We start from the raw sequence: 17259 nt of genomic DNA, 5'->3' as shown, positions 1-17259 counted from the left end.
AATTGTAATAAGGTTGTTAACAATTAATATGAACATCGCATCAAGAATAAGGTTGTTACTTCTCCTCTTAAAAAGCAAATAGAAACTTCAAAATAAAAGGATACATCAATCTTCTTTCAAAGCCTTATAACATCAAAATAGTTCACCTCATTGAATCATAGTCATCTCAACAATACATAAACACCTTAACATCAATATGATAAACCCAACAACAAAGTAATCATTTATAGCATTCTCAATTCATATAAGTTCACATTTTCATAACAACATCTTAAACGAGGAAATAATTCTCATTTAGCTATAAATTACATAATCTCATTGCAAAACAACTTTAATCTCTTTATAAAAGCTCATAACAAAAGGGTGTATTCATTTGGATTCCTTTTAGAATGTCATTTAAAAAGCTTTTAAAAATATAGTTCACTTAAGCATGACCTTAAAATGGACATGCTTAAGTCGCTCACTTAAGCTTGACCACTGAATGGACATGTTTAAGCTGCCTGCTTAAGCTTGGCTTTGAATGAACATGCTTAAGCCTTGTTAGAGGACTTTGAAACCCAATTTTTTTTCTTCAAATCGTTCCCCAAATGTCTCCAAAACTAATACAACTTCACATAAACACAATTCCAACATAATCTAACATTGAAACAACTATTTCCAAATCCAAAATTATACCAATCATGGAATCTAAAACAAGGTAAAACTTTGCTTACCTATGGATCTTCAAGCTAAGGTTTTGAAGAGATGAGAGAAAAGAAAAACCTGAAGTCCAACAACACCTCACCAAACCTAAAAAACATTATCAAAACTAGCAAAAATGAGTATATTCATTGTAGGTCAACACAAGAAAAATATTTAATCATGTAATTAAAAAAATCACAGTATTACACATGGTGGAATTCTACCAAAAATGACATGTCTACATATAAAGTAAGTTCCTATTAATGTTTTTAATTGAACATTTCACAACTAGAAAAGGGGAAAAAATGTATTCATCAAACTTATAAAATTTAAACATGCCTTATTTAAAGAATCAAACCTACTCTCAAACATATAAATTGAACTCGATCGAATGGTTGAGGAACAAATCAAGTGATGTTATGTGTTTGTAAAATGGACACGCAGATTGCACGTGATCATCTTCAGTACTTCCTACCAAATTTCCAACACCAATACGGACTGCGAGTAAGTGGGTACTCGTCTCTCGCACGCTCATTCTTTACCGACAAACACTTTCCCTTTTCTCGGAACTTTTTATTTTGTAAAGCCCAATTTTCGCCTTTCCTTTCCCATTTCAACCACACGCACTCAAATCCCTTGTAATGTGTCTGTCTGGGTGGTAATTTTGGCTGAAATTGGGATCTCTCTCTCTCTCGTTGGCGTTGTCGGATCTCTAATCAAATCCTCCAATCCAAATGCATGGTTACAGTCGCCTGGGCGGAGCAGCGCGGTCGCCACCGTCGTCGCCGCGGTTCCGGCACGGTCGGAGCAAGAGCAGAGGCTGGGGTTCGTCGAAGGAGAGCAATTCCATGGAGAAGTTGGTCTTTATTCTTATGTCGGCAGTTTTCAGAAGGCGAGGTTTGCTTCTCTTCGCGCCTTTGTTGTACATTTCGGGAATGCTGTTGTATATGGGTTCCTTGAGCTTCGATGTTGTCAGTATAAAGAACGGTGTCGTTCTTGTACACAAGCGTGCTCCTCCCGGTTCTGTTTATAGGAGTCCTCAGCTCTTTCAAAACTTGTGGCCTCTCATGGAGGCTGATAATGGAACTACACTCAATGTGGTATCTTTTCTTTCTATCACTATTCCATTGTCTATCTATCTTCAATTCAATACAATCCCATGTCTGCTGCACTGCTTTCCTAACTCGAATTAATTAACTGCAGTTGATGAAAGCATGGACTAAAAACGAGCTTAGAGAGTGGAAGCCCTGTGCCAACGCAAGTCTTCCTGAAACAGGTCTTTTCTTCTCTGGAAAACAAATTGTCCAAACTTGTTGCTTGTTTTGTTGCATAATAGTTTTTTTTACCACTTTTAGTCAATTTTGTTTCTTTGGCATGTGCCTCTCTCCCATTCAATTTATTTTCAAGTTCACTTTTTAGCTCTAGAATCTTGATTATTTATTTTGCCAACTCTTTTCTTGTCATCTTATAGAATTGCCAAAGTCAAATGGGTTCCTTATAATTGAAGCAAATGGTGGATTGAATCAGCAACGCTTGTCGGTATGCCTATTGATAAAACCAAAGATTTTATTCTTACTGATTTATTTATCTGGGATTCTCACATCATGTTAAGTACACATGAATGGTGATTCCATTCCATGTAATGAGGGATTCCCATTCAATTCTAGGCCTCGTTATATAGAACCATGAATGAAGCATGGAATACCATTACCTCAGAGAAATAGAATTGAGATTTCATGCTCTATGAAATGAGAAAACTCATTCTATTTTACAAAATGGCTTTGCACACTTCATTATTTCTTGTTACAAATATTGTTTTACACACTTACCTTTTTCCTTTCCTCACAAAGAATAATGTTGCTCTTCTTTTCTGAACAATAGTTTGTTTTTGAGTTGTGAATAAATAAACCTGAATGTTCCTTGTTTTTTATCTTTGTTTGCATGTACCAAACTGTACTGGAAAATGGAAATGGCCATTTCATTCCATTTTCATCAGTCATCGTATGGAATCACCATTCTGTATATGAAACATGTGATTGGGTGCACGGGAATTTGAATCATGTAGGTAGGAGGGATTGGAATGGTGATTTTCTACAACAATCATTTGTTTCGAAAATGGATACCTAATGAGTTAAATCTAGAGGGCTTTATGAGGTTGGTGTATATTTTTTCCTCCTGGTGTTTGTCCTTGTGCCATTTTGCTCTGAATGGATGTATGGTGATAGACTGTCATGCTCGCATGAATAATGAAATTAGATGGACATTGATGCTGCAAATTGCTATCTAGTATCTACTACATCACATATCCTTATTGTTTTTTCACTTATCATACTACTCTTTGTGCAGATATGTGATGCAGTTGCTGTGGCTGGACTACTAAATGCAACTCTTCTTATTCCTATATTTCATTTAAATAGTGTATGGCGAGACTCAAGGTAGTTGCGTTTATTATGCTTAATTTTAAAATTGATGACATGATTATGGTGGTTGCATAGTTTATTAATGTTTAATGGCTGTTAAACCTAGTGGGATAAGGCTTTGTTGTTGTCATTGTAATGGCTGTTAAACCTCATTGCTGTAGCTCTAATACCATTTTTTTTCTTAAACCATATCATTTACATACTAGGAGTCTGAATTTGTAAAATGGATCATGTTTCATTATTCTACTTTTTCTATGCTTTCCATTTATATGACTTGCATGCAGGATTGGTAGATAGGATATCAGCTCAGAAAGGTTAAGGGGTATGAAGATGGAAGATCATCTTGTATTTGATTTCTTTTTAGATGAAATATTTGGATTGGGCTTTAAGTTTAAGGACTGTAATTTATGCATCAGATGATAGGAAGAAACTAATCAACCAATGCCACACATCTCAGTGAAGGGCTGAAGGCATATCTTTAACCTTAGTATGACTTTTGCTGTTTTGAGGTTATCTGGTTAGGTACCGTGCAGAACATCCTTCTGTTTTTCTACAATGGACAATTTCTTAATTTTTACTTGTAACCTCCATTCTCTATAATTTATCTTTGTAGACAAATTGATAAGTTTTGGACATTGGGAATAAATATGCACTGCATAAGTCAGTTTGGTTTTGGTCTTCTACTTTCTGACATTTTTTGTGACCATTGAAAATGTTGGTAGCACATTCTTGGAACAGCAAACCACTTTAACCTTCTGAACTTCAGAAGTTATCTTAAACTTAGTGGTACAGATGCCAAGCTCACAGTGACAGTTACAAATATTGAACTGAGAGTCCATTACATTAGTTGCCACTTGCCAGTGGCTTATTCTAAAGCATTTAAAGGAACTACTTTTGGATAGGATGCCTTGACTCCTTTTTTGTAGATAACCGATATATCTGAAGTGCAACCTTGGTTAAGTTTTGTATATGTAGAACAGAGTCCCTTAGTTTTATAATAATCTATATGGAATTTTCTTTTAATATATATTTCTTGTGCAATCAAAGTTAATGGAAAGGTCATTATATAATCCTTGATTCCACGCTAATGCTTAGTGATGTTGTTTGTGTATTATAAATTTGAAAATTTATGCTTCATCTTAATATCTGGCAGCAATTTTGGTGACATTTTCAATGAAAATTTCTTCATACAATCACTTGGAAATCGTGTGCATGTGGTGAGAGAACTCCCTGATGACATACTTCAACGATTTGACAATAACATAAGTAATATTGTCAATCTTAGAGTAAAAGGTTGGTCCAGTTCAGCTCACTATCTTCAGAAGGTCCTTCCTCAGCTTTTGAAAATGGGGTGTGTGCCTATGTAGTTTATATCTTCTTCTGTTTCCTCACCATTGGTTGGCTTCCAATTCTTCTAGCATTAAAGCAGTTTCTGCTGTATTTTTGAATATTATTATCTTTTCAATTAAGTTCAATTATTTTCAATAGTAATTAATATATTTTTCATATGATAAAGATGTAAGATGGTAGCCAGATACGATAGAAATATGTCATGTTCACAAATCAAAAATAATTTTCATCTCATGTTTGGCTGCTTGAGTTTCCGTAGATATAATCTCTTCATTCACTGATACTTTAATGGCTGAATGCGTGCCTTCTTTGAATTGGATTAGTCATAACTGGGGGAACGATAACTCTACGACCCATTAACGTAAATAAAATCCCAAACAATAAAAACCAGTTTAAGGAAAGGACTTAATAATCCAAAGCCTATACATAGAACATAGACGCTGCTAAATTCCTGATTTTTGGTCCCCCAACAAGTAACAGCTAATTACTGTACAGTAATACTACTTTACTGACTTTTCTGCATTTTTACTAACATGCAGAAAAGTCAGTAAAGTAGTATCCCCGCCATCTTAGTAGCTGTATATGGTAATACTACTTTACTGACTTTTCTGCATTTTTACTAACATGTTGTACACAACCCATTCTTACAGTATAAATAAGAAAGAAGTGTAACGGACAATACACTTAGGTATTCGCAGAACAAAAGTTTCTCCTATGCTCTAATGCAGAATCTTTTTATAGATGTGCTTGAATTGTACTATAATTTTGTTCTGTCATCTAAATCTCACTCCAGTTTGATGAATATTTTGCTGTCATACAACAATAATTTTCTGATTACTTGGTGGTAATGTCTTTAGAAATCTGCTTATGCAAACACACATTTAAAAAATGGAAGTTGAAATGCAGTAGGATAACATTATATCAAAGTTTGAGTTGATGATTTGAATTTGAATATCTAAATGCCTAAAGATTCATTGGTTTTGTGGTGCTCACAAGAGATCCCCCCCCCCCCAACCCCTAGTTGCCCTGACCCCCCAAAAAAGTACTTTTGTAGTCATTTTATTGAATATGATATTTTATTATTATTACTACCACTATTCTTTATTTTCTTGCAGCCTGCCATATATTGTGCATGGCTCCTAAGAGGAATTTGCTCATGCTTGTTGCAGGGCTGTTCGCATTGCACCTTTCTCCAATAGATTAGCTCAAGCAGTACCCTCAAAAATCCAAGGGCTTAGGTGCTTTGCCAATTTTGGAGCTCTTAGATTTTCAGAACCTATACGAACACTTGCAGAAAGCTTGGTTGATCGGATGGTTAAATACAGCTCCCAAAGTGGAGGGAAATATGTTTCGGTGCATCTTCGTTTCGAGGAGGTGTTTTTCTAATATCTTTGTACTTAAGATGTTGGATTTACTAGATACAGTATTGATGCATAATGGATAAGCATAATTTAGAATAATATTTGTTAATTGTACTTATGATAGTTAAAGCATTTTACCTCATCCCTATTCCCTAGATAAATCATTATATTTTAGCTTTGATATTTGAAGTGAGGTTGACTATATGCCTACTTTCTGATTATGACTTATAAATACCCTATTGATTGTTTTATGTTGGTCTCTTTTCTTGCAAAACAGACCAACACTTGCAAATTATTGATAAACAGACTATTGTCAACTCTTGAGTTTCCTGTGTGTTTTGGCCCCTTGGTTCTACATCAATTGCTATTCAGAGCCTAGTCCTGCAAGTTCAAACTACCCATTGCACCAAAAGACTTTTCTCCGACAATTTTTTGTAAATTGGGCAAGTACTAAAGTTTCTGTGTGCCAGGAATACACACAACACACTTGTTGATATTGCAAATATTCATTTCTTCATCCACTGAATGCTACTCACTGATCAAGAACGATGAAAATGGCACCAATGTCTTATTGTGTCATAGAAGGCTGCTGAAATGAGCTCGTCTAGTCTTAAATTTCTGGATCTTCTCTGAAATCCCTCCAGGGGAGATGTTCAATGAATAAAACAAAATCAGATCCAGGAGGCACTTAATGGTCTCCAACACCATCAAATACGTGAATGGTTGTTTGCATCTCTTTTCTTGAGGATACGCTGTTCTGAGCAATGGATAAGCCTGCATGAGACTTCTCTATTGCTCTCTGTAAATTGCATATGAGGGGATATAACATTTTCTTGTTGAGCCTCTTGGAATAGTGATAGATGTTTACCTCTGCAGAATAGAGTTTTAACAGAGGAGGATAATGATATGGAATAAATATAGTTTAGGATAATTTAGGTTATTTTTATGATTTTCCCTTATATCTGTATATGTTAATTTAGTTTAGCTTGTGGTATTTGTTTATCTGATTGGAGTTGACTATATGTCTAACCTAAGATTTAATACCCATCAGTTGCTTTTTGCTGCTATCTTTTGCAAATTGTTAATAAATAGGCTTTTGTCAATTATGAATTTTTTTTGTGTTTTGGTTCTTTAGTTTTATATTAGTTATATGTTATTTATTATAATTTTTTTTTCTGTATAAAGGATATGGTTGCATTTTCATGCTGTGAGTATGATGGTGGGAAGGAGGAGAAACTTGAAATGGATATTGCTCGTGAAAGGAGTTGGCGAGGTAAATTCAGAAGAAAGCATAGGATAATAAAGCCTGGTGCAAATCGCGTGGATGGAAGATGCCCATTGACTCCATTAGAGGTACGTGGTTACAAATTCTTGTCCTTCCTTTGTTTGGTTTCTTCATTGTTTCCATTTCTTTTCCTCATATTTGTGCCGTTTAATATCCTTAGGAAAATAAAATGAAAAAAGCAAATGCAACCTTTTGAAATTATTTGTTGCTTGTGCCTTGGCTGTATGATTATGCATTTTTTATTTGAGAAAAAACGGAATGCTTGATACATTACACAACAACAACAAAGCCTTACTCCACTAGGTGAGGTCGGCTACGTGGATCACATAACGCCATTTGGCATGGTTAAAAACCGTAGTTTCAGAAATATTAAGTCTAAGATCTCCCTTGATGATTTCCTCTTACGTCCTTTTTGGTTTCCCTCTTCTCCTTTTTCCTAGGCTAAGAATCATGCAATCTACTCTTCTAACAAGCGCCTCTTGTGGCCTTCTTTGTACATGCTCAAACCACCTTAACTGATTTTCTGTCATCTTTTCCTCAATGGGTACTACACCAATCTTCTCTCGTATAACATCATTCCATATTCTATATTTTCTTGTATGACCACATCCATCTTAACATTTTCATTTCTGCTACTCCGACTTTTCTCTCATGTTGTCCCTTTAAAGCCCAACTTTAACTACCATATAGTATAGTTGGACATATAGTTGTACGACGATAAAACTTGCCTTCGAGTTTGGTAAGCACTTTGTGATCACAAATAGCTCCCAATGCTTTTCTCCATTTAAGCCATCTTGCTTGTATCCTATGTGTGACATCCTCATTAATTTCACACCATCATCTTGTATGATTGATCCCACACATCCCCCAAGATGCTTGATGCTTTAAAACCTAAATATTCTGTTGCAATTTTTTCCTAGAAATTTGATTTGAACATACAACTTAGACACCCAAGTGTAATATATTCTGAACGATTATTAAATAGAACTCCTCTGAATTTTAAATATTCTCTGTTTTTTTCTGTTCTAAAGAGGTCAATCAGATGCATCAGTGGGGGCAGTAGTGGTGATAGTAGCTGGGCAAGAATCTATACATTCCATGATATTAAATGGGCATTTGTTTTCCTGTTTTTATTCCTGCTAATTTAGTTAGGCTTCCCTAAGATGCAAATTGAAATTTTAATATGATCCATAGCAATCAATCGTAGATTCCCATGATAGGGATACTAGAAATTCTTTTGAGAAGGAAAAGAGGAGATATAAAAATTGAGCTTTAGAAATATTGAAATGCAAAATTAAAGTAGAAAAAACAATCTTGTAAAGAAAATTGAGTCTTGGTTATGATTTTCATGCCTCATTTTGTTTGATGCTGTAGGTGGGAATGATGCTTAGAGGCATGGGTTTTGATAACACAACCTCAGTATATGTTGCAGCAGGAAAGATTTATAAAGAACAAAAGTACATGGCACCACTTAAACAGATGTTTCCACGATTACAAACCAAGAATACGCTGGCAACACCAGAAGAGCTTGCTCAATTTATGGTATTTAAGTGATCTATGCTTGTTTAAAACAAGAAAAAATTCATTTTTTTTTTGTACAAAAGAAAGGTGATTCAAGGGGGGCATAATTCTATAATCCACATGTTTATGATGTAGGGGCATTCGACTAGGTTGGCCGCTCTTGATTATACTGTTTGCCTTCATAGTGAAGTATTTATTACAACCCAGGGTGGAAATTTTCCCCACTTCTTGATGGGTCACAGGCGCTATATGTATGGTGGGCATGCAAAGACAATAAAACCTGACAAGAGAAGATTGGCTCTATTATTCGATAATCCTAATATAAGGTACAACTTCTGCATAATCATCATCAGTATCTTCATAGACAAGTTTTCATCTCTTCTAAGTGGCAATCCTCTCCTATGTGTAGTTTTAAATAGAGTAGAATATTGTCCACAACATATAAGTATCTCACCCTCAGGTCATGTATGAATTAACTAACAATTTTGACAACATATGCCAAATCTGGTCTAGTATGAGCCTGATATATCAATTTCCCTACCAGAATATTGAGTTCTATCAACCTTGGGACTTTATAGTTTATTTTTCATGTTGTGGTTCTACTCAATGGCACAATGACAACCTTACAGGCTTACACCCAAGATTTCGAATTTCCTTAAGAAGAATAAGGACATATTTCTTACTTCCTTTAAGAAATAAAAATGCCTTGTTTGGTATCTGTTTGAATAAGTACTAATGAAATTGGTTCATGCTTGAACGTTGAAGGAGATAAAGCTAAAACATGAATTAATGCTAGAATTCTCTCAAATTAAGGGTTTGTTTGGATGACAAAATGGAAACTACAGTTCAGATTTTTATTTTCAATTATAATTCTTTCAAAAATAGAATTGATTTAGAATTATAATTTCTATGTTTGAGTTGTGTAAAGAATTAAAGTGTAGAATCATAGTTCTAAGTTCAATTGTTAGGATCTTAGATCTATAATTTAAAATAAAATAAAATGAGTTATAAATCTGACATTAAAAAATATAAAGTATTTGTTTTTCTGCATTTCACTTTCATGTAATATTGATTTTGTTTGCATAAGAGGAAATAAAAGAGTATCTATTTGCCAAATATCAAATCATGTAGTGATGGCCCGAGGGACTGTAGAGAGATAGTAGGTGACTGTTTAGGTGTTGCGGGGATAGTTGCATGTAGGTTAATACTTTGAAAACTAACCATCCAACAGATGGTAAACAATTCAATTATGATTGTCCCAGCTGATATCTATCAACAATAGAGATAAAGATGGTTTATAATGCAGGAGATGCATACCTTGTCAAATTTTGTCAAATTCTTTGAACAAGCAGGAGAGGTAGGTGTTCTGTTTTTTGGATTGAACAGGATTTTAATTCCTAGATGTAGAATTAAAACTTTTTGAGTGTTGGCAAGAATTAGAAAAGGCTTGGGCTAGCTCAATTGAGATACAATTAGGAAAACAATTGTTGAAGAGAAAGTTGTGGTAGCTCCCATTGTACAAAAAAAGTAAATTCTCATCTTAAATGGTTTGGACATGGGTGAAGAAGACCTGTAGGAGCACCGCTGAAGAGGGTTGACCAGATGGAAGATAGTGCAATTGTTAATAGGTAGGGAAAATTATATAGAGATTTAGAGGTAAATGGTCTATCTTTGTACTTAATACATCACGAAGCTTTATGACATTATATGATTCATATAGCCAACCTTACCTGATGGGAAAAGGCTTAGTTGTTGTATATTATTATGCAAAGAAATCTTCTAATCAACCAATATTGAATAGATTTCTAATCAATTATACTAACTTTTCTGCACATTCTCTAAAGATTTAATTATTCAAATACCTCAGTGTTGATGGAAAAATAAAGGTTGGTTGTCGTCTGGATATTCTTGCTCATTTAGTCATATCTACAATTCATATGCATTAGTCTCAAAATACAATAAAATATTAACGACAAACGATTCTTGTTAATGTACAATTCATATGGAATTTGGAATGCAATAAGTGCTGATGGTTATATTGTTAATAATTGTCTAAAGAAGTCTATTACATTACATCCCACTACTGAAGAACTCAAATCAATAACATGGCTGCAAAATGTGGCTCCGGTACTCCTCCATAGAGATAACTGCCCTTGGTACTATGACTGTGCTTTGTCTTTTCTGATAGTATCAAATACAAAGAGGTGCAAACTTCTAGGTCCAATTTTTTCATAATTGACTGAAAAGATGAAGGTTCAACAATGATGAAAGATGAGCCCGCATTATTTTCATTAATGGGACAAACTGGAGTTCAGCCTTTTAGATTTGTCTGCTTTCTAAGTATTAATGTCAATTCTCAAATAGACCTGTAAATGTTCTTTATCGACTACTTTTCACGTATAAAATGTTGATGTTATTATTCTACCGAACTCATGTCCACCCATCAGATTCTTACCCTATATTTCGATACCTTAATAGTTTTTGTACTCGTTATAAAGTTTACCACTAGATTTTATTTTATTTTTTACTGATTTTGCAGATGGGAAGTATTCAAGCAGCAAATGACAGACATGCTTCGTCATAGTGATCAAAAGGGAACTGAAATAAAAAAGGCTGGTGGGTCTCTATATACTTTTCCCATGCCAGATTGCATGTGTAAACAGGTAGAACCCAAAAGTGAAAACGGTAACATGACGAAATATATTAAGCTATAAATGTAAAGGAATCGTCTTTAGGAAATCAAATTGTTCAATACTTGTAATTTATTTTGTACCATTACACTTTTTTTTTCTAGTGAAAGTTAGCTGTGAATTCATAATCATTATTATTGTATATTGTACACGGGATTCATTGTACATGAGATTCATTGTAATCTGAGATAGACTTTCACGTGATTATCATATTTACTTTTGGACGACCGATGAGTTGTGTGATAATTTAATTTATTAAACCAAAATGTTCAATTTGCAAGTGATAAATAATATCAATTGGTTGAAATATAAATGAGATGTAGAATGTTAATATACTGCTAATTTATATCATTCATTATTAAAAGTGGTTTTGGAATATCATATTTGTGAGGCAAGCGTGAACTTTGCACATTCTTCGTACTTGATATCTATAGGATTCTTTTTTATATTTCCTTATGCACTTATCCAGATCTTCATACGATCTTTGTTATTACCTTTTGTTCTTATTTAGATGAAGATAAGAAAGCCATACCTAAAAGAGACGAATAATTACACAAAAAATTAAAGACTAGAGTCAAGTAAATAGTTGACAAAATACTATGGATTCACATTTAAGTAAAATAAAATTAATAATATTGCATGAAATTTTGAAGTCAGAATGCGAGATGAGAAGAGTAGGAATTTAGAATGAGAATTAATGAAAAGTTTAGAATGTCAAGATTTCATGACGCAGCTGAAATGTACTATTGGAGTTTTATTGGCAGTTCATAGTTAACGATTTTGCCTTAATATATAACAATAACATTAAAGCCAAGAGAATTAGAAATTAATGAGAAATTTCAAATGCAAAGGTAGCCTAAAGCTAACGAGACAGTTCTAGCCCATGCTCCACAATATATCCATATATAGAACTCAACCCTTCCGACAAAATCTGATGTTCCTATACTTTCTTAAAAACACACCACACTTGGTTCTTGAAAGAAGACTTCGGAGAACAGATGCTGATATAAACACAAGGAGTGGGCAAAAATTATATGCTCGAGGGAATAATAATAAATTATAAAGACAATCTTTCTAATCACAGCAATAAGAATATATAATCTACGACCAAGTAGTGTGTCAGCAAAGCATTAGGCAACCGTAAATACCGCCACTGTTTTACATCAGTCAAGGTCCAAAGTCAATCTTTACATGCAATAAAAACCGTGAATACATCAACAAGGGGACATTAGTAGTATATCTTTGCCCAGAATCACAAGGTTTAGCAGTCACTAGCCAGACATGAACGACGCTGCTCGTCTGAAGTCCAAAGATTTGAGGGCTTCCTGGGGAAAAGGCTTTCCATCTGGTAGCCACAGGCCACCCTCATGAGGTAGCAGCACCTGTGGTTGGGCTTGGCTACTTCCTTCCTTGGATGAAACCTCGTTCCTTTTCTTCACAAATTCAAAAAATTCTGCAACTTGGCGTGCATATCTGCAACTCAGACAACAATAATTACAATGCATTAGGAATCAATGGATTAACGTCTCAGCAATGGAATTCTCTAGCATGGTAAAAAATCCAAAGAATTTGGTTACCTAGGGGTCTACTTCCAGTTATATCAGAAACAGCAAATGTAATATTTCACTACCATTATAAAGAACCAGTGAGAACTCAAGTTACAGATTTGCCACTTGCAAGTGAAGAGTGACAGGCAAACATTGCAAGGAAATCTTCATTGCTTTAAGGTGCAGTTTGGATAAATTTTTCAATAAGCACTCATGGAAGAAGAAAATAAAGCAGTAAAAGGAAAAACTTCAGCCATAACTCACAAGTTAAAATCAAATTCTGCACTTTACCTTTTTTAGAAGCTCTCTTGGCTAATTTCTCCAAAAGCTGAAGTGCATAGGTTGATTTTAACTTATAAGTTTGATTAATTTTACCTCTGTATTTCTTCTTTTATAAGTGTTTTTGAATAAGTTAATCCAAACTAGACCTTATTCAACAAGTCGTGCTTAATTGAACAGTTACCCAAACACACTCTAAGTCCCCTATGTTTTAGAAGCTTTCTTGTGGGATTTGAAGTAACTGATAACTTAATTTATATTAATGGTAATTCATTTTTGTAATTTTGCTTGGATGCAAATTCATGTAGTCCTGTAGTGTAATGGCTCTCTAACTGTATTATTTAGCTATACTTTGAAGTACTTACTATTCACATTTGGTCTCATGTTACATAAAACATATCCTTGCAAAACTAAGGCACCCATTAGCATCACACCAATACACTCTTGGATTCCATTCCATCTATGAACACCCCTTTAACCTTGGTACTTCTCCACACATGCTACATTTGTTTCTCAGGATTATGTTGGACAATGATTCATACACACCAATCACTCATATATATAAAACACCTGGATGTAATAAATGAGGCTATGGCCATCAGGATAAGGTTTGGGGACTATGCCTAACATCAGAAAAATGACTCAGTTTAAGACAAATTGCTCAACATATAGCTCACTTTTCTAATTCTGTGCACGAGCTTGTGAACATTTAAACCCATTTATAAACTTTGCCAAAGACCTTAACAAACTAGCAGCATATTCAATATTTTAAAGTTGGAAGCATGTAAAATAAAACCAATACTTTATTAGGCTGTATGAGGAGACATTAACCTTTGCTTCAATCCTAACATAATAAGACTTCTCAGGACAGTTAGGAGTCATAATATAGAAACAGAGGCAAAAAATGTTGGACAGAACAAAATTTTAAGTCCACGGTAAGCAAATTTAAACAAATATCTGAGTAAAAGATAGTTATCTTACTGCCTCTTCGCTTCAATATCCTTGCTGAAATCAATATTGGGTTCACAGTCCAAAACCAAAGCAGGAACCTGTTTATAGTTAAAATGGTTAAGTCAATACCATAACAAATAATAAATTCGGACATGGGACTTCCAAATATTGTACCTTCTGAATGCTTGAATGCATGTGACCACCCTCCAGATAAAAAACACGGTCTCTTATATCAGGGTGTAAAGAGTTGTCAATATGATGAGGCAGCTGATTGACTGATAATACTCCATGGTTACCACTTTGGGAGGGAAATAACCAGCTTTCGTGCTTTTCATGAAGGTCACGGAGATAGTCAAGGCTGACTCCACCTTCTTCTGCTCTTTTTCTTAACATCATTCTCTTATGGCAAGTATCAGGACTTGCCCTAAGATAGATAAAACCATCAGGAATAAGTCCAGGCAAGGAGGATACTACAGGATCAAACCACGAGTCATAGATACTGATCTCCATCCCATTCATCCAGTTAGCTTCATGGACAGCTCGTACAAAAACCTTCATCGAACAGTGAGATAAAAGAGCATAAGCCTTTATACTCTTAAGAAAAAAGGATTCCCTTCATAATCAAAGGAAAGAAACAAGATTAATACGAAAGGGGCGAACAGAACACTCACCATCCTGTCACTGAAAACGCTCCTCTCCATCAAACGAAGAGGCTTGATTCCAACAGATGACTCTCTTTCCTGCATGACCCTTGTGACAAACACATAGTTCTGGAAGGTGTAGGCATACCTTTGCGGTTCGGCGTAAAAAGCATCCAAAATGTTGAAGTGATCAGGTCCAACATCCTGCCACTTGCTAATGGGTTCAGGAACCACCTCAACAAGATCACGCAATTCAATTGTTTCGTTTGCTATTCTCTGAAGGAAAGTAGTCTTGCCAACACTGATATTACCCTCAACACAGAATGTTAAGCGCTTCTTCTGCACAGAGGAGGAGGAATTGTCTTCCAACTTCTCCTCGTCGTCGTCAACACTCTTTTTAATGAAAGTAGTTATACTTTCAGCATGGTTCTTGTGGATTATTCCAACGGAACTCTGTAGATACTCAACCATCTTGTCACTAGATTTTCCAAAGAACTACAGCACATGACCCAAACAGAACATACAGATTAATATAACATTCTTAGGAATCATTTATAATTGTTTCCTAGTAAATGTTTATCCTAGTCATCTAAACAGAACAGAGAGAGAGACCTTATCCTTGTAGAGTTGCTTGAGTTGCGCAACACCAGCGATGCCTTTCTGAACGAGCTTTCTGAAATTTCTGGGACCCACACCGGGGATGGCCAGCAAATCAGGATTTGACGGAGCTGGGGAGGAAGAAGAAGAACCCTTTTGCCTCCTATTGAGCCTGAAGTTAAAGGGCTTCTTCTCTTTTGCGTCCTCAACAGGGTCATGTTGGGTGATGAAGGAGCCTTCTGAAGCCGAATGTAAGGAGAGGTTTCTAGAGGGGTTAAGAAGAAGAAGGGTCTTGTTGTTGTTCCTGGTGTGGGAGTGGGTTAGACTGAGACACCTGCAGACAGAGCAAGTGTTGGTAGAGAGAGCCAAATAGCGAGAATAAGAAAGTTGGGGATTGAGGGAAGAAGAAGTGAACGCTGCTGACATTGGTACCAAGTTTGAAACTTTGGGGGGCAACGAGAGAAAGGGAGTAGCCACGGTGACGGAGATAGAGAGGATGGCGACCGGAGAAGAAGAAGGGCGTAGCAGTTTCTGCATTTCACTCTCAGTTTCTGTCCCTCATTATGAGAGCGGGAAGGAAAGGTAAGGGTTTTAGGTTTAGCCTCTCAGTAAGAGAGAGGAGTATTCTATTCACAACCCAAGTGGATACACACATACACACACCCCAATACAAAAGGAGAGAATTCAGAGGGTTTCAAACTCTATTCCCTCACTGACACAAATACAATCATATTAACTTTTTTAATTACAGAAATAATTAGATAAACAAAACTGATAATAAATTACTAATCCTTGTTTAGTTGTGTACGTTGTCCAAAAATTATTCTCATATCTCTGGCATATAATTATTAAATTACCCTTATCATATGTTATGTGTATTATTTAATTATTTTCATTAGAATTTTATACTTATTTCTTGTCTATTCTTTGGGTTCTTTAAAAGATACCATCAAAACTTTAAATATGTTTTCTCTCTTAAGTCTAAATTCTCAAAATAATTTTTAATTGATGAAGATATAAATTTCATAAGAAAAATCTTACTGGAATAAAATTTTATATTTGATTGTAACAAATTCATCGTTTAAATAAATAAAATATTCAAACACAAGTTTTCAACAAAAAAAAATCCAACTGTCCAAAGACAATGGATACTTGTTGAATAATGACTTATAAATACAACAAGTTTGGAAGAATAGAAGTGATGAACAACACACAAATCATTCAAATTTTTAGTTGTGTCTTCTCAATCTCCATTTATGTATATTTGTAAAGTTGTAAAAGTTTTCAAAAAATCTTATATATCCAAAGAGAAAATTCTAAAGTATTTAAGCTGTATTTTTGTCTGTAAAACATTAAGAGCTAGTTGATGAATAAATCAACTAACAATGAATCTTCTTATTTATCTAGAAACAATAGTAGTTTAGTAGAATAAAAAATACTATATTATTTTAGGTTTGGTGATAAGTTTGGATTGTAAAAGCAAAAATAACATTGAACAATACTTAAAATTTTGACAAAATGAATGAAACTTGATGAGTTGTAAAAAATTAGACCTAATATTAGTGGTAAAAACAAACTAGTATAAAATTATGTGTCTTATAATGACTTACAATTTGAATTTAATTTTATTGTGAAAAGAAACATTTTTACAAAATTTGTTATTATTGTCTTATCTGTGTGCAAAAGCTCATTATCTGCTTTTAAATCCACATCAAACTATAGTTTTCTTTTAAGAAAAAGTTTAGAAAATTTTAAAATAACAAATCTACTAACATTCTTGTTATATTTTCCTTTATAAATAAACAATAAAAAAACAATAAGAATAACCTAGTGAGAAAGTTTGGATACTTTGTACAAGATCTTAAATTCAAATTTTATTATTACCGGAAAAAATGAACAATCAAATAAAAAATTGTGATATTTAAAATAAACAAAT

At 34.4% G+C, this 17259-nt stretch overlaps 2 protein-coding genes across 3 annotated transcripts; one reads left to right on the top strand and one right to left on the bottom strand.

Moving 5' to 3' along the window:
* The first annotated feature begins 1117 nt into the window (after nt 1-1117).
* On the top strand, nt 1118-11512 carry LOC100790094 (O-fucosyltransferase 9). Of its 2 annotated transcripts, XM_003526353.5 has the most exons (10): nt 1118-1781; nt 1885-1957; nt 2153-2220; nt 3028-3116; nt 4255-4452; nt 5621-5825; nt 6998-7165; nt 8472-8639; nt 8754-8944; nt 11158-11512. In XM_003526353.5, the coding sequence occupies exons 1-10, from the start codon at nt 1416-1418 to the stop codon at nt 11330-11332; spliced, it is 1701 nt and encodes a 566-aa protein (XP_003526401.1). In that variant the 5' UTR covers nt 1118-1415; the 3' UTR covers nt 11333-11512. The 2 variants fall into 2 exon arrangements, with proteins under 2 accessions (XP_003526401.1, XP_006582446.1); XM_006582383.4 differs by lacking the exon at nt 4255-4452.
* An 871-nt stretch (nt 11513-12383) lies between these two features.
* On the bottom strand, nt 12384-16014 carry LOC100789564 (uncharacterized). Its single transcript, XM_003526352.5, has 5 exons — nt 15339-16014; nt 14757-15221; nt 14260-14637; nt 14116-14183; nt 12384-12781 (listed from the first exon to the last, which is right to left on the bottom strand). Exons 1-5 carry the CDS (start codon nt 15858-15860, stop codon nt 12580-12582), a joined length of 1635 nt encoding a protein of 544 aa, XP_003526400.1. The 5' UTR covers nt 15861-16014; the 3' UTR covers nt 12384-12579.
* Nucleotides 16015-17259: the final 1245 nt, after the last annotated feature.

This window comes from Glycine max, chromosome 6, assembly GCF_000004515.6.
Source record: "Glycine max cultivar Williams 82 chromosome 6, Glycine_max_v4.0, whole genome shotgun sequence".
NCBI lineage: Eukaryota > Viridiplantae > Streptophyta > Magnoliopsida > Fabales > Fabaceae > Glycine > Glycine max.
This window is presented reverse-complemented; position numbering and strand designations above follow the sequence as displayed.

Coding starts and splice junctions, on each gene's coding strand:
- LOC100790094 (XM_003526353.5), top strand. CDS start 1,416: ATGCATGGTTACAGTCGCCTGGGCGGAGCAGCGCGGTCGCCACCGTCG. Junction 1,958..2,152: donor CGCAAGTCTTCCTGAAACAG/GTCTTTTCTTCT, acceptor GTCATCTTATAG/AATTGCCAAAGTCAAATGGG. Junction 5,826..6,997: donor TGCATCTTCGTTTCGAGGAG/GTGTTTTTCTAA, acceptor TTCTGTATAAAG/GATATGGTTGCATTTTCATG.
- LOC100789564 (XM_003526352.5), bottom strand. CDS start 15,860: ATGCAGAAACTGCTACGCCCTTCTTCTTCTCCGGTCGCCATCCTCTCT. Junction 15,222..15,338: donor AGCAACTCTACAAGGATAAG/GTCTCTCTCTCT, acceptor CATGTGCTGTAG/TTCTTTGGAAAATCTAGTGA. Junction 14,184..14,259: donor TGCATTCAAGCATTCAGAAG/GTACAATATTTG, acceptor AACTATAAACAG/GTTCCTGCTTTGGTTTTGGA.